A 25,174-nucleotide genomic window follows, 5' to 3' on the forward strand; every position below is an offset into this window, starting at 1 on the left:
TTACATATTAATAATGTAATTGTTATAATGCTCCTGACATAAGCAAGTATAACAATGAATATGAAATACTGCATACTTTATATGAATATAATTTATAGGTTATTCTATAATGTAGTTGTTTATTATTTTGAGGTTTTTTTACTTTACTTGGGAATTTCCATAACAGACAATTTAGCAAAAAGAATAGTTAACTTGCACACAACCTTCACACAAAGACATTGAGAAATCATAAGTAAATGTTGACCCAACCCACTAGGGTTTCCAGTTCCCCTATAAAAAGCATAGTTTGTCCTGTTCCCTCCTGCTGATTCCTGCTATAGGCCCAGTATGAACCTCCTGCTCACTTCGTTGTTGGGGTGCCTTGGTAATTCTCATATTGAGACTTATATCATAGCCATGTACTTTAATTTATTCATACTCAGTTATAATGTTTGTTTTCCTTGCAGTTTTGGCGCTGCCTTTAGCCAGTGGTGAAAAAATCAAATGGTGTGTGACATCGCAGAATGAGTTAAATAAATGCAACAGACTTGCCAATAAAACACCAGAGCTTGAATGTTTTTTCCAAAAGGGTGTGACTGAATGCTTGACAAGCATCAAGGTAAAACAAAATAGCTTTTTCTGTCCTACAAAAACAAAACATTTCTTTCACTTGAAATATTATTATTTATTGCATAATAACGTGCACATGACTTTTATTGTACATATATCATATGAATGGTCATCCACAGACTGGTGCTGCAGATGCTATAACAGTTGATGGATATAATGTACATCAAGGTGGACTCAAAAACTACGAGCTTCATCCTATCATTGAAGAGAAGTATAAAAAAGGTACCTTTTCAGAAAAATGCAAATGCAAATATAATACAATTATACAATGTATTCTTTGTTAATAAATTCACATTTATTTAAGATATTTCTAAACATTCAGCCTTTTGTTGGTTTAAAATGAGCACAAATCACAAAGCATACACAATATTTAAAATGTTTATTTAACGCTACAATTATTCAAATATAATTTCCCCAACACTACATTATAAGTTTTAATCTTTGTTTAATGTCTTAATTATTATTACTTTTGCATGATGTGTTTTAATTGTTATCTATTGTTTTCTTTTTCTTATAACAGGACAAGAAACATGTTATGCTGTTGCTGTGGTAAAAAAAGACACTGCTTTCACTATCAAAGATCTAAGTGGGAAGAAGTCCTGCCATGATTGCTATAAATCACGTGGAGGCTGGTTTATCCCTATTGGCAGACTGATTTCTGAAAGAGTAATTCCCTGGGATGGTCCAGATGACAAATCTCTTGAAAAGGGTCAGTGTGGCCATGACATTAAATGCTATTTGTGGTTGTGTGAAATGTATGTGATTATTGTACTGCTAAAATAATGGTGTTACAATATCCTAAGGTTTTTGTAATGTATGTTTTTATTCTTCAGCTGTGTCTGAGTTCTTCTCAAGCAGCTGTGTTCCTGGAATATCAAAAGCCAATTATCCTAATCTATGCAAGGGTTGCAAGGGTGACTGCTCCTGCCCACCCAAAGAAAGCGATGAGCCCTTTGCGTATGATCCAGATTTGTACACTATCATATTTCAATTTATATTTTTTCCATTTAAAAAACAACTTACATTATTATTATCTTGCTCCTCTCCAGGTGCTTGAAGAGCGATGCGGGACAGGTTGCCTTTCTTTGTCACAATAAAATCCCATGTGAGTATTATTGGCTGTCATATCAGCTTTCTGGTTATCTGGTTCAGCTATCTTGACTTTCTCTAAAATGCTATAAATTTGATGACTTCAAAGTAAAAAATGACATTAAAATTGCCATCAGGAATTTAAGTTTCTAACCTGTTTGTATAAAAGGTTAATAATTTACAAGCCTTTTCTTCTATCTGTACTTCTAAGCGGCTGAGAAACAGAATTATGAGCTGTTGTGCATGGACGGTAGCAGAAAAAGCGTTGATGAGTACAAGGACTGCCACCTTGGCAAAGAGCCCGGCCATGCTGTCATCAGCCGCAAGGATGCCCGTTTATCAGACATGATTTATCAAGTCCTCACTAAAATTCCGGTTTGCCATTTTAAATGATATTGCATTAGTTTTATAAAGGGTTGCTTATTTCAATTTCAATTGCACTTCCACAATGTGACTGTAAAGGAAATACTAGTGCTTGCAAGGCAGGAAAATAAGTTCAATGTTTTAGGTTTTAGGCTTACCATAAAACCACATCCGAGCTGCTAATAAAGTGTGAATTGAGTCTGTATGTTAAATGGTTGAGCTGAATAAATTGAGCAATTTAAAAATATAATAAGGAGTTTAAAATAAACCCTTATATAGTGCTGCTTTGCAAACACTTTATTTAAGGTTATTAAAAAAACAAATAATTAAAAAACTGAAAAACATCATGTCCAGTATTCTAGATGTTTGAAGGGAAACACCACCATTTTTTGAATATTTTACTATGTTCTTAACTTGGACGAATTGATACAGATCTCTCGTTTCTGGATGCGTGCACTTGATCATTGTACAGCGCAACCTCAGCATGCAATAACATCATCCCTCCTGAGAATTCCCCGCTCGCTCAAACTTCAGAAGTCAGGAGTGATGATGTTACTGCGAGCTGTAGTCAAACTAAGTGCTCTTCCACCATACAATATAGTTCCCATTTTTTATCCACTTAGAAAATCGACACGTTTTATTTTGTGCCACCATACTTACTTGTGTAACTACTCATTTAAATAGGAAAAACATAGGTAAAACATTGAAGTGGTGGCTTCTAAATTCATCCCTGTTTGGATCCTAATGAATGAATAGTGCTAACCTAAATGGATGCGCTGTACAACGATTGGGTGCGCTCATTGGGAGGGGAGAGGTATGTATTAATTTGTCTAGGTTGATGTAAGAACATAGTAAAATATTGAAAGAACGGTGGTGTTTTCCTTTAAAACCATAATATAATAAAGCATTCAACAGAGCTAAGCCAACACTGAATGTTTAAATTTGTGTTCAACAGTCCTCAGATCTTTTCTCATCTGATGAGGGTAAAGACTTGATGTTCTCAGACTCTGCAACTGGCCTGATCAGACTGCCAGAGTTCATTGATTCCTTTCTTTTCCTGAAAAATGAGTATGCGATCATGCAGGCACTTATAGGTAATGCAATTAAAGATTGCTACCCTGTTGACTATTAGAATGTATATACTGTATATATTTTGTTTTGTATGAGCCATAGAATCTCATTTATTTAGTTAATGACATTTATGTAATAATATTTATATATAAATCTCAGTGTACAAAATATAGACTGTTTGCTGATTAATTTTTTCTCTTATAGAGGGACCTAAATTAATCTCAACTTTACCTCGGCCTGTTGTTAATTGGTGTACCATTGGGCATGAAGAAAAAGTCAAGTGTGACCGTTTAAGCAGTTTCATTCCCCGTTTGTCTTGTCAGTTTGCACCTTCTGTGGATGAATGCATCGTAAAAATCAAGGTAAAGTTGGGTCACATGATTGCAGGTCGATCTCAATTTCCAATTATTAAAGCTCCACTGTGTACTTTTTTGAGTTAATTCTTAGCAAAAACCCATGTTTTCTTTTAAAAGTATGTGCTCATTCATGTGTAATTACTTCCACCCCACTAATCAAAGTATTCTCGTAAGTGTAGAATCTGCTATTTAAAATGCATACCGTCGAAGCGCTCTCTGGCTGAATCATAGACAGTAAAAGAAATGGACACAGCGACCCCGTTGGATTCAACGGAGACAAGTGAAGCCAATTAGAAGCTCACACTTCCGGGGGGTCGAGCCTACTGCGCAGACTCAAACTGAGCTTGGTGACATGAGCAACCTGTCTGACAATTGTAAGTCTTCTAATAGCTGTGCCAAGGGAAATCTGAATCACCCACCGAATCTTGCAGAAACGGCGAGCGTGAACAGGAGTACATTTTGTATTAAGTATATTTAGTTTTCTGATTAATTACTTTGTCATTTTGCATAGTATGTATTTATTTTAAAGTTTAACGCCAGTACGCCATATTCTACATGCGCTTCTCCTCCTGTCCATACGGTAATTTCTCTACTGTGCGACAGAGAGTCGCGTGGTTATGACGCAATCGTTAGCATAGTTTCACTAAAACTGATGCTGCGTCCGAAACCGCCTACTTCATACTATATAGTATGCGAAAAGCAGTAGGCGAGTAGTATGTCCGAATACATAGTATTCGAAAAACAGTATGCGAAAAGTACCCGGATGAGCTACTACTTCCGGTTAGATTTTGCAGTGTGCATACCATAGATATATACACTAGATGTCGCCTTGGCTACGGCAGTTCATTGGACCGAATGCGTCAAACAGAGCCGCCATCTTGAAACAGGGGAATCCCGCATCAGCGTCATTGTAGGCAATGGTGTAACGGAAATAAAATCACCATAATTCGTCATGAATGCGATTTTCTTGGTTTTCTTTTGGTTCGTTTCAACAGTCAGACATGTGTTAAGCATTGAATCCAGAAAAAAATAAAAGTTTTAAAATTTTGAAAATCTACTTTTTCTAACTATAATGCATAGTGCTAGTAGCCCTAACATCCATACGCAGCACAAAAGTCCGGCATCGTCCATGAATTCGAAGTACAGGCGGAGATAGCAGTTTTACCTAGATACTTCCTATGACAAGACCCCTGTTCCAAGATGGCGGCGGTTTTGACGCATGCTCAGAGCCCCAAGGCGACATCTAGTGTATATATCTATGTGTGCATACGATGGACACTTCACTATCCCATGATGCCCCGGGAGAGGAGTTATCCAACGAAGAAGAAGAAGAGGCATGCGGCTGTTTTCGCGCTGGAATGAAATGACGTGATGACGACTTTGGTCACGTGATGTAGCAACATGGCGGATGTAGTACGTCCGAATCCCATTCATACTACCAAGATTCATACTATACAGTACCTACTGTTTTAACGGCAAGTAAGTAGGTACTTCATCTTATTCAGTACCTACTGTACAGTATGCGGTTTCGGACGCAGCCTTACTGTCTATGGCTGAATCCATGTTGTGCCTCCATCTTTGAAATACATTCGCCGACGAGGGACATTCCTGAAATTCAAGCTCCGCCTTTCGCGCTTTCAGACTACACTCACGCTGGCTGCTAGCTGAAGCCTCCGGAGGTTGCATGTGTAGGCGGTATACGTCATCAAGACAGTCTTATTTCAGAATATTAACAATTATAAAGCTGACAATTATTCTTAGTTAATTGTAAATTGATGTAATAGGCTTATGACCAGTGTTGTGCCTGAACGAGTTCATTGAACGAAAGTTCATGAACTAGTTCATATTTTGGGCGAACGTGAACTGAACGTACTGTATTACTGCCTGATGAACGCAAGATGAACTCGTTCATTCTGGGGCTTGTGAACGGCACGTTCTCTCACTTTAACGTCATTCAGTCGGGTACCAGATTTCTATAGAGGCTTGCAGGCGAAAACCCGTCTAAAACACACTGTAAACAGGCCTTAATGTGTAGCGGAAAAAACACCCAATCTGGCTATGGCAACACTGCCACCAGGCTGCATACGTCATCAGAACAACACTGACGAGAAGCCCCTGGCTGCAGCCTGCAGATCGGGGCGTGTATGAACCTAGGTTGGAGCTGCACGCGCAGCCCCTCCCATAACGTGTATCATTGGTTAGTAGCACAGTAATGACGTCGATGCCACGGTAAACAGGAAATGCGGTTGAAAACAGTGCGATCTTTAAAACGTGTGCCATATCGCGCTGACGTTATGAAATAATACTTTAATAAAACTTATAAGGAATTACAGAGTATTGTGTAATATCTGTGTAGTATTTTAAGTTTTTCACATTATGTTGTTATTTACACTTCACTGTGTAACGTACATTACAAAATTACTGTAAACATTAATGGCACCTTATATATTTCTTATTTTAATCACTCCTCTAATAGTTCTTGTTTATTTTTGTGCATTATATCAGTGATTCTTGGGAATTAGTAAAACAGGTTTAAATTTTGAAAAAAAAGTTAGTTTAATTACAAAATCTGAAGGTATATCATTATAGACCAAGGTCTTGGCTGTTTAGCAATTTACTGGTGCAACCTCCCCTGTTCGTATTTTTTTCCAGTTATTACTCATACAACATTTTTTGTATTAATAGAGAATATTAATTTACTAACTCAACAGCATTGAAGAAACATATTGTAAGCATATTCATTTAAAACAAATAAAACTACGTCTGACGGTGGTGACACTAATCTGACGGTGGTGACATTGGCCTCATTATTCCAAAATGTATACCAATCAAGTCAATGGATTCTTGCTTAAACTTTATGTAAATATTTGGTCCAAAATATAACAATCCTGAGCACTGTGATGAAAAAATATCAAATCATAACTTCCTAAAATACATAAAACCTGACAGAAAAGACAGAAAACCTGACAGTGGTGAAATCTGACGGTGGTGACAAAAACCTAATATAGATAAAAAAAATTGATGAGTTGTTCACATTAGCCATCTTGTTTCCCCTCTGTTGCTAGTTACTTCAGACCTCTTCTTAAAAATGATAAATTTATTTCATAATCTAATCTAATATTTTTTTTTGCAAAGATGACGGTGTTGACATGTTATGGTTGTCACAGTAGCAGTGTCCAAAAATATGAACAAGTTTAAGAGAAAATAGCAAACATACAGGAGCTTGAGTGATCTTGAAGCATGCAGAAAAATTGAAAAATTGAAAATGGGGTCCTCAGGAATGCAGTTGACCCTGTAGTTTATTCCTGATTTTATTGCTTTTTATAAATATCTGACGGTGGTGACAAATATGTGGGACACATTTTGAGCAATCACAAAATAATAGTAAATATTGTTCAAAACTCACTGTTTGTAGTTTTTAATACATATTACAATGTACTCTTTCATGCGGTAAATATATTATTCAATTCAATTATTACTTTTGGCTTTTTTAATCAAGTTAAAATGATTATCTCTTAACCGAGGACAGCTGTTTTTGTAGGCAATGGGCCAGCATATAATCATTAAATTAATAAAAAATCAAAATAAACCTATAAAAAACCTTACATATGTGCAAAGAACCCCCTGATTATAACATTGATTCTTTTTTTTCATGAAAACGTTATTAATTTCCAACAGAATTAGCACTTTTCTTAGTGGGACATGTTTTTGCCAAAGTTTCAAGAATCAGTGATATAGGCTTTTATTAAACATTTATGCCTAGAAAGTAGTTTGTAGTTAAACTACATACAGTACATTGTCAATCTCTGTACCCCATAGTATGCATGCCAACTCAAAAAAACCAAATCCATACTAGTGATAACTTTTATTTCAAAACAAAAATAATTGTTAAAAAGACATAATACACACACAGATAATCATGTACGGTACATTACATGTACACACACAATCTACACAGCCAGAAGTTCCCCTCCATCATTGAAAAAACAATCAACCGAGCAATAGCCCTGAACCTCCTTGTCGGAATAAAACCCATTCAGGAGTCCCCTTCTCTATAAAATAGAGAACAAACAATATTGAGTCATTTTGAAGAAATTGGCAATTGGAAATAGGCATTAACATAAAAAATTACTCTTTACTATGTATATGTTACACATATTATAGGAAAATGTTAGACAACAGGCTTGAGTGTTATTGGCTTTGTCTGTAGAGTACCTAAGAGACTTACTTTGTTTATGAACAACATAAACCAGTTAAAAAAAGTTTGTCAACACAAACTTAAATTTGACTTGAGAAAGCCTATCCTAAAAGTTTGAAATAGAAGATTTTCAGTTTGCAGATCAAAGTAGTTTCAAGCTGAAAGTTTTGAAGGCAATACAGTCTATCAGACACAGACAGATGGATGGATAGACATGACAGATAGGTAGAGATAGACAGACAGACAGACAAATAGATAGGAAGAACAGACAGATAGATAGATTGCACAAATGAAGAAACAGAATTAGATGGACGGACAGACCGACTTTCTCAATTATCTTTTACAGTACTCACAATTTAGATAAAAAAAACTTACTGTCCAGCCATACAGTGAATTTGGGTTTGCTGACAACGTCCATGAAGACCTTGCACATCAGTGAAAGTCTCCAGAAAGCCACAACGCCGTCTCTGTAACGACTTCCATCAGGATCCGCCAGAGGATGTCAATCGGCATCTGTTTAAAGTAGCAAATAGTCAGTCCATAATGTAACTTATTAAAAAGGGTAACCGATAGATTGACAGGAGTTTATACTGCACTTACCTTGGTCAAATAATCAACATGCAGGGGGATTTCATCACCTCTAAATTGGAGAGTAAGAACAAGAGTAGCATCATTTTCAAACCCCTGTTATTTAGGTTCAAGATTTGAAATGGGAACCAATACCTGCTCTCTACTCTCCTCTTTTACTGGAGTTGCTCTTTCAGCATCTCTGACCTTCAAAAGTTTAAAATATAAAGTCTCATAAAGACAGTTTGTTCTTAATGACATCCCTTAGGACCATAATTGAAATCCACTTGTTTAGATTGATACATGTAATGAATTTATAATTATAGTTAAAAACATTCATTTCAAAATGCTAAATTTAAGCATTTGGTAATTGAAGCTTCAATGAACAGCATGTATTAAAAAAAGAAGAAAACAAACAAACCTCAAAGGATGAATTCTCCAAAAGCAGCAGACACTAATGCAAGGCATGACAGGCTAAGTTAAAAATTAATACTGCGTTAGTTTACTTTTAATAATATGGGGGGTTTCTATTGCATAGGCTATTTCACTAACCTCTGTAAAATCAAAGGTCCCTGTTGTCAGAAAGCTCAGTGAATACTGAAATGGTTTCCTGTTCAATAAAAAAGTATACTTATCAATAACATATCAAAATAGTTTACATTTAAAAATGTATTCTTAGAAAAAAGTCCTAGAATATAACTTTGTATGTTGTTACTATTAATAACTCTTATTACACGGCTCTCTGGAATGCTTGATTCTGATTGGTCAGTTGAGACATTTGCAGGTTCGTTCTTTTCAAATAATAACCGCTCCAAATTAATAACGCATAGCCGGACTACTTGCACGAGTAAAATCGCTCCGCGCCAATAAAGATCAATAAAGATTACTGTCTGTTTGGCGCCATCTTGTGACAAACACTGGACAACCACGACAAGACACAGACAGCTTACTGAGACTGAACTTGACAAAATAGAGCATGACAGCTACGAAGCCAACACACAAAAAATACAGAATGGGGATTAAAACTTCTCAAAGACTGGCTAAAAGACAAAAAATGGAGACAGACAAGTATGAAGCAGCGGACCTTAATAAGGTATTACGATCATTTTATGCATCTGTGCAAAGTTTCGCGGAAGGATAAAAATGTTAATTTAAAACAAATATGCCAATGTTTCAAATTCATATTCATGTCCAGTTTTTTTTCTTATGTGGCAAGTAGCCGTGTAATAAGCGGGATAATGTGGAGGCAGCCGGTGGTTGTTGGGAAATGGGCCCCTTCAGTGTGATACAGGACCCTCCGCTTCGCGTCGGGTCCTGATCACACTGTCGGGGCTTGTTTCCCAGTGGCTGCCAGCTGCCTCTACATTATCCCTTACTTAAATGCTATATTTCTTCTTTTGGTTCAGTTTTGCCTTGTTTTAACCATAATCACACCAACCCTTACGAAAATTAACCATGGTTTTATCGTGGTAAAAGTGTAGTAACCATGTTTTTTTGGTGAATTGATTACTATGAGCAAAACCATGGTTTTACTACACTAACCATGGTTTAACTATGGTTTTTGTCAAAACCATGGTTTTACTACAGTAGCCATGGTTTTTTGGTTTTAACTGTAGTAAAACCATGGCTAATTTTCGTAAGGGAAACGCACGCACGCGCGCGCGGTACTAGTTATTTGTGTGATATCATGTGACACGATCTTGTTTGTACACCACTTCATTTTAACATCACAATAAACGCCACTTCAAAATTAAAAATTGTAAATAGAACAAAAAACTGGTTGTACTCACCATGCAGCGATAAACATCGGAAATGAAAACTTATTAAATCGACGTCATGACTTCACGCCACTAACCAATGAGAAGCAGTGTGGGAGGGCCTGCACGTGCCAATGAGAAGCAGTGTGGGAGGGCCTGCACGTGCAGCCCCGTCCCAGGTGCATACCCGCCCAAATCTGCAGGCTGCAGCCAGGTGTACTTGACACTGACTGGACGCTGCTATCCAAATCCCTGCCGCGCCACTCGCATAGTTTAACATTAAATAACATCATATTTGTCCTAAATCGTTAACGATTAACAAAGGCTGCTTACGCATATTCTGGATCTTGAAATAGACTTTGACTAAGCTCACGCTGTTTAACGTGCACGTGCGGTGTGCAATACCTGCAAGTTGTCATCAGGGGCGAAAATCTCATCTAAATGTTGGGGGGGACAATAAACATAAAATTTTTCAAGAACAATTTTTTAAGGGGACACCAATAATACAGGCAAAATTGTACTTGCAAGGAAATGGGTACAGATAGAAAACGTTTCTCTTTCTCTATGAACGGACGCAAATTTAATTTCAATACATATGAATGCAGAGGTGAAAAGAGTAATACAATTTTCTACTTAAGTAATAGTAAAGTTACTTTAATAATATGTTACTTAAGTAAAAGTAAAGTTACTTTAATAATACTTTACTTAAGTAAAAGTAAAGTTACTGGTCTAAAAATCTACTCAAGTAAAAAGTCATTTTAATTTTAAGAGTTACTTTTTTTTACAGCAGGGAGAGGTTTCTAGTATAGTTCACAAAGGAAGGATATATACATCTCAAACTATGTTTTTAATTGTAAACATCTCTACAATTAAAGTGCAATAACAAATGTTAATAAAATAAAAAGCTTTTTTATAACTAAGAAACATTTATGGAATTATTTAATGATTTTTACAGGTGAGTTATGCACTTTTGAAGCAAAAATAATATGAGGTCAGCAGCTAGTAAATACAATCATTATATGAAGGTTGTAATTGATGTATTGCTGGTAACATACATTGTTATTAAACTATGTACATAAATGAGCATATAATGAGATGAGTGCCATGGCTATACACTATACATCCTTTACACGTTTATTAGCTCCCAGACCTGTGTACCTGATGTCTTTCAATCTCTCTCTCTCGCGCGCGCTCTCTCTCTCTGCAATGTCTAATGACATGCGCATTCTCGAGGACGTTCTCAAGTTGTTTGACTTTACGCGAAGCTGCTAGACCTCGGAAGATAATGCGCATGTATTAAAAACACATCGTGCAAATTAGCGGTTAAAACCCGGTCGGCAATTCACAAACTCCGTACTCAAGAGCACGAACCCTACCTGAATGAAACAATCGCTTTGCGTCAAAGGCCAGGGGTTTCTTTCATAAGAATTGAATTGAGGGTCTGCATTAGCCCGCGCCTGTCTCGTCCCTCTCCATGGTTCTTTTTGCGCGTTTCCCCGCCCATCAATCAATCATCCGACCGTGGCGCGTCTTTATCACCTTACTTTTTTATTTATTTTTACTCAGTAACGGATATGATTTAACATGTAGCGAAGTAACCAACAATACTTTAAACATACTTAAGTAAAAGTAAAGTACAGATTTTAAAAACTACTCAAAGTAAAAGTACACAAAAAACTCAGTTACAGCAAGGTGAGTAAATGTAATTTGTTACTTTCAGCTCTGCCTCACCTCTGCATGAATGCATAAAAATGTTTTCTTGATCGTTTATCTGCTTCTGTTCTCAGAAAACGAAATATGTGCATGTTTATATGTCAAAATAGTCCAGTTTTAAAACATATGAGGATAAACTGAGAAAAGTGATGGGAAACGTTGTATTGTATATAGCTTATTAACGCGTCGGCTCTGTACACTTCTCTACCACCGGAATGTGTGGTGGTGAGGTAAAAGGGGCGTGGGCAGTGGACCAAACCACTGTGAGGCAAGGGAGGGGGAATCAAAATGTTTAAAACTTTTTTTGTTGTTGCTCCGTTTGCATTTGTATTGTTTCACTTCTTACACAACTATTTTAAGTTTTATAAATCATTAAATTATTTTCAATACACATATTCTAATGATATTTTAGGGGGGACAACCCTCAGATAGGGGGGGTCCTGTACCCCCCCACCCCCCCCCGAATTTCCGCCCAACGCCTCGCAGCGCTTCTCGCCCGGAAAACCCCTTGAAGCACCCGGCTAGCCTTTCAAGGAATACAAAAATTAAAAGACAGTCAATGCTCGTAAACCCTGGTTGGATAAGGTTTTAAAGTTGGATATGAAGATGAAATCTGATGCATTTAGCTTCAGTGTTAAAACTGATAAAATAATTCCTGTCTGTGGTTCTATATGGGCTATAATGGCAATATTTAAAAAAAATAATAATATGGGGAAAAATAACTATAAATTAGTTCATTTTTGGAACTGTGAACTAGTTCAAAATTTGGAAATATGAACTATGAACTGAACTAGTTCATTTTAAAATTTGTGAACTGTGAACTGAACTAGTTCATGTAGAAAGTGAACTTTCCCAACACTGCTTGTGACTTGCGAATGTAATGCTCAGTTGATTTAAATAAACCAGGCTTGATGACGTATCCAGCCTGTGACCTGCGTAGCTGAATCCTTCGGATTTTACAACAGTCGGCCGCACACCGTGATGAACCTGCAGTCTAATGCTTTGATTTGAAAGCCTGTTGAAGACATATTCTCGAGGACATTAAAACAAGTCGCCAAGGAAGCGAAACAGGGATTTTAAACGACAACGCGACAGGAAAAACATCAAGACCAAACTCAATATTGGAGTTAGTTTTCCAAGATGGGGCTCAAGGGACACTGAAGTTGCACTTTATATCTTCTCCACAGGTAATTCAGCATATTCGTTTACATCTATACAGTCCATGTTGTAAACTTGAAGTTTTATAGTTCCTTGGCTAACTTTAGCATGATTATGCATAACACTTGTTAGTGTAAACATGCATGCGGTTTAATGTGTTCGAACAGCCACACGCCGTCTCTCCGCCCATTTATGTAATTTGAGCTACCCAGTCTCCTGGGGTTGCGTGTGGATGGCACGATGTGTGGAACTCGTGCGGTGCATGCGGCGGATTCCACTTTGGCGTGCGTGTGATGCGCAGGTCCTTCCCATTCACTTGGGCGGGGCATCTTTTTTTGTCGTTTAATTTATTGGTTTCTCAATTTTTTTCTGTTTTTTAAACCATTTTCGCTTGGGTTTAGGGTTAGATTTCAGATTTGCTTAATAAGGTTATTTAATATACAGGTTTCTCTATGTTTTTGTCCATATTTAAGCCATGCTCGCTTGGAGTTGGGGTTAGAGTTGGGGTTTGGGTTAGGATGTCATTTTTATATAACAAAAAGTTGTTCTAACCCTAAACCCAAGCGAAAATGGTAAAAAGAAGCAGAAAGATTGAGAAACCAATAGGTGGAACGGCAAAGAAAGATGCCCCGTTTGGGTGAATGGGAGGGACTTGCGTGTCGTGTGCACGCCGGGGTGGAGTTTGGCGTGTGTGTTGCACGAGTTTTGCACATCGTGCTGTTTGTGCGCAATTTCAGGAGACTGGGCTGAATTTGAGGTACTGAGAAAAATGTTTTTCGTCTTTTCTGACCTCTAGCACAAACACACGGTGACAGCCCTATTTTTAGCCTTTCATTGATAAAAGCGTCTGATCTGCGCGTCTTTCGTTTCATTTTACAAGCGTGTGAAAGTTGCGCGATCTTTTTTCACCAATATGAGAGAAAGCTCTTACATATACACGGACATGTAATGTTTACTTAAAACATAAGCATTGTACTCTGACATAATATTAGTTCGCGTCCATTTAAACCCGTCATGGTTGCTTTTTGTATGTGATTTTAAGCGGACATATCATGACAATCAGACTTTTTCCATGTTAAACATAAATCTGTGTGCTTTGATGAATCACAGGCAAAGGACATTGCAAATTGTTAATTTTTTTTTCATTGCTTTTGCTTTGTAGCTACTGGAAGCCATGTTAACCTTGGCATGACACGGCCGGGCCACCGTACGAGTTAAAACGCGTTCCGAATGGGGGGGGGGGTAGAAAGTAATATTCAATTGCTTGTCATATAGACTTTCACCGCTAGATGGGAGTAGATCTTACACAGTGGAGCTTTAAACAGCTTTCTGAAATAGATCAGATTTTTCAACCGATGGATTATTCTATGCTCCAGTATTTTGCATAACGACAGCTAAATGATTTATTTGATAATTCTCCCTTTAAATCTCCTACACTGTGCTAGTAAGGTCTATTGAAGATTCATAGCGGCCCCTTTAAAAACATAATAAAATATTTTACCAAAAAACACTTTGGTAATTATAGCTGTGTAATAAATGACATCAGCTAGTTGTTATTGCAAAATAAACCCATTTAGGGTTAGACTAATAGACTTCTGAATTTTAAACTTTTAAAGCGGGGAGATTTGGATGCCATTGCAGTTGATGGTGGGCAGGTGTGGGCTGCTGAAAAGTGTGGTCTGGTTGCAGCCATGGCTGAGCAGTATAATCAGGGTAAGAATGAACAGAACCAACACCCCCATTTTTAACCCACCACAAAAGACACTAACATCATATGTGAAGCCAGAAGTTTAACAGTGAACTTTAAAACTTTCTCCATCCATTTCAGCAAATTGTGAGATTAATGATGCTGGTAAGTATTACTTTAGTAACTTACTCTCAATTCATGTTCTGCATTGCTTAAGGAACTTCCCACTAACATCTACTATTAATTCCCATAAAATGAACGCTAAACCCCTCAGTGTATATGCCCATACTTAATCATGATTTCTGTGATGTGCACAGTTGCCTCATCTTACTATGTTGTGGCTGTGGTGAAAAAGGGCTCTGGTGTAACCTGGAATAACCTGAAAGGAAAGAAATCCTGCCACACTGGTTTGAACCGCAATGCTGGTTGGAATATCCCACAAGCTGTGCTCTGCACAAAGAAGAATGAATGTGACATGTGTAAGTATCATATTCACAAAAAGAAAAGAAAATCATGGCTATAAATTTAAGAAAGGTGTAATAAATTGTGTGTTTATTTTGGTGCTGTATAGACACCAATATTAGGCACAGTCAGTGGTCCAATTCAACTTGAAGGTGTTCAGTGGCGTTCGGGTCTTTGTGTTGTTTCACATGAGTCAGTAATCCATTTTTTATGGACCTGCACAGTCACATTTTCATGCTGGAACAGTTGCCACAAAGGCAGAGCATTGTGTTTAGTGCAAAAATCATGGGTTTGATTCCTGAAGATGACACATAATACTGTAAAGTATACCTTACTCTGATTTGTGCTTACTGGAATTAAGGGGGCGAGGTTAACCTGTTAGTTAGGACAGGGTATCCACATAATTCTTGTTGGAAGAGTATTAAAAAATAATTTTATTAACAACAATAATTCATAAATAAGTTTTATCTTAAATTTTGCAGACAAGTTCTTCAGTAAAGGCTGTGCTCCTGGTGCTGACCCTAAATCAAACATGTGTGAACTGTGTAAAGGCGGTGTGAAGTCAGTGGGAGATGACAGCAAATGCAAAACCAATCCTAATGAGCAGTATTATGGCTATGATGGGGCTTTCAGGTACTGGAAAGAAGTGACGTCATTCCTACATATTGTATTGGAAATGTATGTGAAATGCTTGCCAAATGTATATCACTGTTGTTTGTAGGTGTCTTGCAGAGGGAGCTGGTGAGGTCACTTTTATCAAGCACAACATTGTTTCAAGTAACACAGATGGTTAGTGTGGTTTATGTTCATTGATGGAGTTTATAACTTATTTTGTCACAGCAAATATCATATTATTTTTATGCAAGTTAAATTAAGATTTTCTATTTAATTTCCTTCATAGGTAATGGACCAGAATGGGCTAAGAATCTGAAATCAGAAGATTTTGAGTTGATTTGTCCATCTTCACCAGACAAAACACAAAAAATCTCTGATTATGAAAAGTGTAACTGGGCTCTTGTGCCAGCTCATGCAGTGATAACTCGAGAAGACGTTCGCAATGATGTGGTGACCATGCTGCAAGATGCTCAAACTAAGGTTTTTTTATATAGATTATACTTTAGTTTTCCTTCTTTCCATTTCCATTCAGGAAAATCATTAGGGATTAAATCAAGTGGTCAATGTGTTTCAAATGAGCTATTTTGCTGAAAAAAAGAGAGATGGCAAAGTGATATGAGAATCATAAGAGTAACACTGTTATGTTACTGTTCACTATATTACAAACGGGTATCACACCAAAAATGTTATTGATTGGTGACAAATCAGAATAAAGTATTCCAGATACCAATGTAAGAAAATATGAATTAGTGGAAGCAATGTATTCATAGCAACTAAACTGGGAGAAATAGTGATAATGTAAGTAAGAGATCTTAGAAGTTGACAGACACTATCTGCATTCAATCTTTATCAGCAACATTTCTCCTGGTCAGCTGGTTTCTTTACACATTTATCTTATTCTACATTTTGTAGAGAATGTATAAATACTTGTGAATCTTTCCCTATATTTCAGCCGGACATCAACTTGTTCAAGTCAGATGGTGGTAAAAACCTCCTGTTCTCAGATTCTACTAAATGCCTTCAAGAGATTAAAGATTCCAAGAAGTTCCTGGGTGAAGACTACAAAACCACAATTGAAGGCAGTTACAATAAAACAAACACTGTACCAGGTACAGAATGAGTCTGTAAAGGGTTTCAGTTATTTGTGTCTTTAAATAGAAATTTAAAGTCAAATGCTGATATTCTTTGTTTAATATTTTAAGCAGTTTTGAATAGGTCACAACACTGTTGAATCCCCAACAAGAAATAACTTAGGAGAACTTTTTAAAACTTTTTATATGTCCTATTGCTTTTGACTTTACCAATTATCAATACATTTTTACCACTACATTCACAAAGAAACAACAATGGTGTGTGCATGTGTGTGTGTGTGTGTGTTTATTTAGTGTATAAAATATATTTACAGACTTTTGACTTCAATATGTTTTTCAAATGTTTTTTACAGAGCTGGTGCAGGTGTGCACTTTGTATAACTATGCAGTAGAAGTTTGAATCCAGTAAAGAAATACTCATCGAATGCAGGCAATATTGTCTGACATTTCCCCTGACTACATCTAAGCATCACTGGATTTCTTCTTTCAAGTTTTGTTCAGTATACATATAATAAAGACGTTAACATGTTACAGTAGTGTTACTACCAGCAGGTATATTATGTTAAAGTAACTTCAGACTTCCAAAAGGGTACAATACTGGCAGATCCTGTACGCAGGAGTCAGATTTCAGCTTTGTCACGCTTTCCTAATTTTCCCAATAGGGTTGAAATAAAAAACTCCATAAAACTATATCTATGAGTTTGTGCTTTATAAACCACTATAAGGCAAGATTATCAAGGTTCAACAGTTATTTGCTGTATTACAGTAAACATAATGTAATAAAGTAACACTATTTCTTTGTATGAATTAAAACAATTAATACAATTTTATTTATACCTTAATGAATTAATACTCTAATATTCAAACAATCAATATAGTTATGATATTTATTTATTATTAGGGATGCACAGATAGGATTTTTTTGGGCCGATACCAATATTAAACACTTGTATACAATACTATACAGTTGGTCTATTTGCTAGTTTATTTCTGCATCAAAATATTTTTACTGAACATGGATTTGATCTAATTAACATTCAACTGGCCAACATAATAAGAGAGACACAAATTAAGCTAAAACAAATATAATAAGACAGCATGACAACCTTCAAAGGTGGTGTTTGCTATTCAGCATTTATTTTATTAACAACATTAACTCGTTTTTTACATATAATGGATTCTTTATGCAGTTAATTAATAAACAATTGGTATCGGCCTTTCTCGTGCTATTGCCGATATGCCGATGGTTTCAAATTCATCAAAAATCGGCCGATAAATATCGGCGGCCCATACATCGGTGCATCACTATTTATTATTATTGAGAATTTGGTAAGAGATGCTTGATACACTCAAAAAAATGAAACGTTACATTTACTTAAAGTGGCCATGGCATGAAAATCTGACTATTTCCATGTTTAAGTGCTATGATTGGGTCCCCAGTGCTTCTATCAACCTAGAAAATGTGAAAAAGATCAACCCAGTAACTTAGTTTTAGTAAACCATTCTCAACAAGCACATGAGAAAATAGGTTGTTGAAAGTTGGCTCTCCTTATATCATAAGGAGCTCTTAATTAGGGATGCACCGAAATGAAAATTCTTGGCCGAAACCGAAAACCGAAAAAGAGGAAACCAAGGCCGAAAACCGAAAGCCGAAACACCGAAAGAAATTATGCCAATTATTAGTACTACCATTGCACTTATGGTATTTTTGTGTGTAATAGAAATGGAGTCAACACACACAATTTGAGAAGAAAATTAAGCCAAACAGCATGTGGCATAAATAAACCCAACTTCAGTTATATAGGCTATCTGCCTCACATCTGGAAAAACTGGTGAGTAGGCTAATAGTGACACATCAGGTTGTTAAAAGTTAAACTGTTTGTTTAATTAATCCTTTGGTGCTTGTTTGCCATGCAGTATACATTTAAAAACTGAGATGTGCTAGTTCTGGTTTTGTTTTAACGTTAATGTTACAAAATGCTGATAAAAATGATGGCATTTTAATGCACGTTAAAACCCGAATGGATCGAAGGCTCAGTCAAAAATGAATATCTTCTTTATTTAGTCTGACATGTTTTTGTTTAGAAAGAAAATCATATTTAGCCTACCTTCTCCGGTGAAACCCGTTTTTCTCATTAATGCCAGCTGCAGAAAAAACTCTGCTCTGTTGTTATCCAGTGAGAACAACAAACGGATCTAACAAATATATCTGAATTTAATATTATCTTACAAATAACGCAAGCTGGCTTGATACATTATTGCTGAGGGTGCAAAGTTACGAGCTTAATTTAACAACACTTCACAAAACGGAGCTTTTGTTTGCTGTTACGGCATTTGCAGTTATCGGGTTCGTTATAACCATATCCACAGATAAAATAAATGTTCTCCGTTTCGCTTTCCATGTGTGTCTCGTGTCGTTTTAACAACAAAATAAACTAGGCTATACAAGGAAGCGAGCAAATCTCTCATCATGCACGCTGATGCGGCAGCGGAGAAGCACGTCTAACACCCGGCATTAAAACTCTAAACACTTAAATGAGTCTGCAATCTGAATTACCAAAACAATCAGAAATACATACATATCAATTTTCATGTATATTTTATATTAAAGTCTGTAAAAGACCGTACAGGTGAAGTGAAAAGGATTAAATGAGCAGTAGCCGTAATGCTGCGGTGGCGGATTAAAAACATTTGAATATCATTTTTTCCCCCATTCTAATTATTATTGCAGATCGAATATTTGACCATTCGTGCACATCCCTAATTTTAAAAGAAATCATGTTAAATGTCTGTTATTCTGGATGTTAATCTGAACGAATGTTTAGTCGGAGCTTGTGAAAACAGTACACAAATGCCCAGAGAAACTCCGCGGGTTTGGACACAAACATTACGGTCGTGTGCGGGAGTGGAACTCACAGGTTGCGGAGGTCCTGGTCAGAAATTCGGCGGACGCGGGTTTGAGAGAAATCTAGTCCACACCGCAGATATGTTACTTCAGACAAGCACGTGCAGGTCGCGGTTTCTGTTTGCGTCATCACATTATTTCGGCCGTATTTTTTCGGTGATAAAAGTCTTTCGGCCGAAAACCGAAAATCCACTTTTGGGCCATTTTCGGCCGAAAATTTTCGGTGGCCGAATATTCGGTGCATCCCTACTCTTAATACAATAATACCGCCCCTTAATCTGCACTATCCAATCACAGCACTGCCATTTAGTGCAGAGAAAAGGAGAGAGAGAAAATAATTCACAGCACAATTGAGTTTCAATTCCATAAACCGCTCATTTGCATTTTAACACCCAATTTTAACATGTTATAATAAATTATCTGTGGAATATTTTGAGCTAAAACTTCACATATGTGCTCTGGGGACACCAAAGATTTATTTGACATCTTAATAAAGTATTGTGCCATGGCCCCTTTAAAGGTATATTTTAGAAAAGAACCGCTACCTGCTCCCGAGAGGGAATGCCTATTAAACGTGTGCACGAGAGAGCATTATTCTCGTGCACGCTCTGTTTACAAGTTGCTGTCATTATTATACTGATCAATTGAATGAGGACTCAAGACAGGATCTTTCCAAGGAGAAGTAGCTTGTTGCGTTTGTGTAATAAATACTATGGTAAACACATTGGAATGATAAAAAATGAACACAGAAGGTTTTAGAACATTTCAGCGTGATACCTTTTACCTAGTCTTAAAGCTACTTTGAGAAGTTTATTGTGTCTGCGCGGTGCGTGACTTGTGCCAGGGCTAGCAATGCTAATCATAGCTTACATCAACTTTTACTAGCAGTGATTATAAATGGATTTCTCCATTTCTAAATGGAAACCGTAGCTCACCACACACATACACCTGAAAGTGGGCATGCGGGACGAGCACGTACGACGGCCTATGTAAACATATTACTAGAATGATTACTATATTATAGTATAGGGTTACTATAGCACTGACCCTTTGTTGGTTTATTTTTAACCCAATGCATTGGGTAACAAGTTTTACCCAATTAGTTGGGCGATGAAATAACCAATTTGTTGGGTTATTTGCATAAATGTAGTGTCATAAATAATACAGGTTGCAAATTAATAGATGTTTGGTAGGAAGGCAGAATCATCTTGCTGGACATTTTGTAGGGAATTTAATGCAACTGCATCTCCAAGAATGGCTTTACATTTAAAGGAAAGAATAATGAATTAATCTCAAAGCAAAAACATCTGGCACGCTGAATAAAAAACTCCTTCTTTGACAGAATTTAGAGCTCAAAATAGAAATTGAACCATTACCAAGGTTACGGACACACGTGCGTTGTGGCTGTTACATGTCTGGTCGGAACTTTACTTCCAGTTTCTGTTTAGTTAATGGTCTGACTAGTGGCTAACATAAACAAATACCTCGTCGAAAATAACAAATGTTTTGGTTTCCTAAAGAAAGGGGGAGACAATCGTGAATCACCACTATGTGAAGGGAAATTTGGCAGCCAGTTTGTAGTTAACATTGGATAAAGTACACATTTTACATAATTTGTATATTTAGCTTGTTATAAAACTACACTGAAAGGACTTTGTTGTTATTGATTCTTAGCAGGGTTTACGGGAAGTTAAGTTACGTGTGTTCCACGAAAACCGTTTGTTTATGTTGTTACTGCTGAAACCATCTGACGACAATAACATGCCAACGAGTCATTTCTTAAAGGGGACATTCCATGAAAATCAGACTTTTTCCGTATTTAAGTGCTATAATCGGGTCCCCAGTGCTTCTACCAACCCAGAAAACATGAAAAATAGCAACCCTGTAAGGCTCTCTCTGCAAGTATGTGAATATATAGGTCATTCGGATTTTGCTCCCCCCATGACGTATTAAGGGGATCTTATTATAATGATATCGCCCCTTCATCTGCGCTATCCAACCATGACGCTGCCTCGAGTGCGAGAGTCAGAGAGAAAGCACGACTGACAACACGACGTGTTTGTATTCCCTCAAACACAAACAGTAGCCTACAATCTTATTACTTGTAGTTTTAATAATCTTTCTTAAGGTTGAATTAACGTTCTGAAGGATTAACCTTACCTTAGTGTGAGAGAGAGAGAGAGAGAGAGAGAGAGAGAGAGAGAGAGAGAGAGAGACCGATATGAATGAACACGAGGATTAATGCACTGCACGAGACAGAGTGAGAGAACAATGCGTATTCACTATCATACACGTGCATACACTGTTGGACTATGCTACTGGAATAAAGAAATGCATCAAATTGCCTTCCATACAGATAGACATATCAGTAGATGAATGCCAGCGGTGGATCATGCAAGAGGATTTTACCTTCGCTGTTTGGCTAGGACGAATATAACCTGTGATGTGAATGAGATTCTCTGGCCTGACCCAGAACAAAGACAGGATGTTGAGAAGGAATATTTTTTTAAAAATGTTTTACAGTTGTGCTGTGTAGCACACAAATGAATAAAAATGTGCTAATGCATTGATTGTGTCTTTTTTGGTCATGTGAAAAGGTTTTTAAGGGGGAGAACCACAAGCAATTTACCAGTTTTGGATATATTCTTTTATATTTATTGCACCAGTGTGTAAGACTATGTTGGTGTGTGTGTGTTTTTGAAAGCTTGTGTGTGATGTCTGAGGGAAAAGTCTGGTTTTTCAGTAAGAGTGAATGGTTTTGAGTGTAGAGCTTCATTTTGACCTAAAAATATGATGTTTGGAGTATTGGGTGAGATGTTATGCAATTGACCTTTCGCTGGCCCCTCCCCCAAAACGGCCATTGTCCAATCACACATCACAGCAACCGTTACTATGCGAGCACCTCCGACAACCATTCACGCCCGCAGCGTTTGTGAGCGGTGCATACAATGGATTAAACAGTGTGGACTGCCCCATTCAATGGATAAAACATTGTGGACTGCCCCATTCAGTTAAATGTGTCGAACATTTACGAAGCATAAATACGTTTGCACAAAGGTAAGGCTTACAGCTAACTAGTTACAGTGGTCTAGATCTACTAAATAGAGGCAAGAATACAAATTGGACCAAAGTTATGATTACCATGAATATAATTGCCAGAATGTTAACCTACTCTCTATGCTAAATTTAATGAGTTATTTTGCCAACATTAGTTAACATGTTAGCTAACGCTAGCTACATTAGCTGCTGTTGTGTTGGGGCTTTCAGCTCCCCAACTTTATTTTTCGTCAGTTTACGACAAAGTCGAACATAGCGCCCTTAACAATCAACTTTAAATAATTTGTTTTTATCTTTCATGTAGCATTTTATGAACGGAAAACCTACCCCTGAGTTTCCCAATCCCGTAAATGCTGTGCAATTTTATTATATTATACGTTTTATTTATTATATTATCTGTCCTGCAACTTTTAAGACAAAACAATTTCCTATTTGTGAAATCTATCACCATAAATAAAACATTATGATTCTCAAAACGGCTATTCTCAAAAAAAACAGACAGAGAAATGTTAGTTAGCTTTGAATGGCTTTGAAACACACGTAGGTTTAGCTAGCCAACATACCCTTGTATTTTAACAAAATAGCTACTCGCAATAGACATTAATAGATACCATATGAAAGATAACTTACTCGGCAGTGCAAGAGCATGACTGGTCCACAAGGCTGTGCTGGTTGCATTTGAGTTACATGTCATGTGGTTTCTCATTTCTTGCGTGAGGCCGGTAAGCATTAGCCTCGATAGTAGTCGTGTCTCCTTCATTGCATATTTTTATATTTTGAATATATCCCTCCACTGCATACTGTAACCCCTTTTGCGTCGATCTGGAGGAAATCGCGGCGCTATTGCTCCAAAAAATGTCACTGACACGCACGGGTATATCGCTTTCCGTCATGGCAATCTGTCACGCTGCTCATTTGTTTGTCGGAAGTAGCAACAGTAACTAAGGGGGGCGGGGCTCGGCGAAAGGCCAATTGTGTTTACTGTTTTGAGAATATGAGGCATAGTTTCAATAAATGTGTTTAGGCAACTGAGAAAAACTGTAAATAGTAGGGATGTGCATTTATGTCATTTTTTCATTTCGATTGAAGAACGAGTACTCGATTAACTGGGGGCGGGGCAATCAAAGGGGCGGGGCGTACACGTCATGGTGAAAATGAAAATATTTTTATTAAAAACACTCAAATAAAACTTAATTTTGAATAAACTATGAGAGAACAATGAACACCTACTAGATTATTAATGAATTAAATGTTTTTTAACAGAAACCTCTTACAGGAATAGTGATGAAGTGAAACTAAAGGGTTAATAAACACAAACCGAAGCGCTTTCTACATGATGCACTCTACATAATATTAAGCCTTTATACGACATAAATGTACAACGTGCATCTATCTGCATAAAATGCAAGACTTCATCTAAGTTTTCAACTAAGTTATGTACAGAAAGTTTAACTCCCGTTGTTGCTGTGCATCATAAACAGCGCGCTTTTAAACACGTCCAGTCAAAGCACAAGCTTCATAACATTAAGCAGCTTTAAGTCTTTGCTATCATTTTAGCGATTAGCTGTGTCATGACGTCGTCCATACCTGTTCAAGATGCTCGTATGGCTGTCTGGTATCTCTTGATATTTGATGATAACCCATTGAACTTTCGACGGCGCTGTACATTTTGCATCTGACTGACTGTATTTCCGAAAATCACGGCATCCTTTTAAACCATAGTGCCTCAGTGATGTGAGGTGAGATTTACAAGGAAAAAAAGGAAAGAAAATAAGCAGCTTAAATTATATGGAGTATCATTAGAAAAAGTGTCTAAATTTAAGTATTTGGGAATATGGTTTGACAATAAGTTAACCTGGAAAGATCACATTGAATATATTTTAAAAAAGTGCAGTAAGATACTGAATTTAATGAGAGGTGTCGCAGGTCAAGATACCGTAAAGATGCCGTAAAGTCATGTGATTTATTTTTTACACAGTGTCTGATGTTTGCTAGTTATCCGTGATTTCTCTTTCGAGAAACCATGCGCTTGCATTTTAGTTCATGACAAGGAGTGCATGATGCATGCGCTGTTCTGTCATGCTGGTGAATGATCTCAGCTTTAGCGTGGATTGTGACCTCTGATTTCTGCTTCAGTTCAGTTTTCAAACATTTCTCCATGTGAATGTTGATCTGCGTTTAAATCCCTGTGTCAAAGACCCAAACCATAACTTCTGGTTGCAATGACACGCGCATCCTCACAACGGCACACCCCTTATGGCATTGTTTCTGAAAGGTGCTACAGAAGTGTCTTCACAACAATGCCATAGATAGAAGAACCATTTTTGCTTCCCCATCAAACCATTCAGTCAAATTTATGTTTTTATAGTCTGTAAAACCACTTAAAAGCCCTTCATTTGGATCATCAGCTCTTTAGCAGAGATCCATGAACTACTGATCCATAAACATTCATTAGAGATCGCAACAGAAGTATTTC

General features: G+C 37.1%; 1 protein-coding gene across 1 annotated transcript; it reads left to right on the plus strand.

Moving 5' to 3' along the window:
* The first annotated feature begins 207 nt into the window (after positions 1–207).
* On the plus strand, positions 208–17,426 carry tfa (transferrin-a). The gene is made up of 17 exons (XM_055202513.2): positions 208–364; positions 447–598; positions 729–831; positions 1,130–1,318; positions 1,443–1,566; positions 1,659–1,714; positions 1,910–2,073; positions 3,017–3,155; positions 3,337–3,494; positions 14,498–14,594; positions 14,710–14,733; positions 14,886–15,047; positions 15,513–15,663; positions 15,752–15,819; positions 15,932–16,125; positions 16,598–16,754; positions 17,090–17,426. Exons 1-17 carry the CDS (start codon positions 328–330, stop codon positions 17,134–17,136), a joined length of 2,022 nt encoding a protein of 673 aa, XP_055058488.2. The 5' UTR covers positions 208–327; the 3' UTR covers positions 17,137–17,426.
* The last annotated feature ends 7,748 nt before the right edge of the window (positions 17,427–25,174 follow it).

Source organism: Misgurnus anguillicaudatus, chromosome 2 (assembly GCF_027580225.2).
Source record: "Misgurnus anguillicaudatus chromosome 2, ASM2758022v2, whole genome shotgun sequence".
NCBI lineage: Eukaryota > Metazoa > Chordata > Actinopteri > Cypriniformes > Cobitidae > Misgurnus > Misgurnus anguillicaudatus.

Coding starts and splice junctions, on each gene's coding strand:
- tfa (XM_055202513.2), top strand. CDS start 328: ATGAACCTCCTGCTCACTTCGTTGTTGGGGTGCCTTG. Junction 3,156..3,336: donor GATCATGCAGGCACTTATAG/GTAATGCAATTA, acceptor TTTCTCTTATAG/AGGGACCTAAATTAATCTCA. Junction 14,734..14,885: donor TTGTGAGATTAATGATGCTG/GTAAGTATTACT, acceptor TGATGTGCACAG/TTGCCTCATCTTACTATGTT.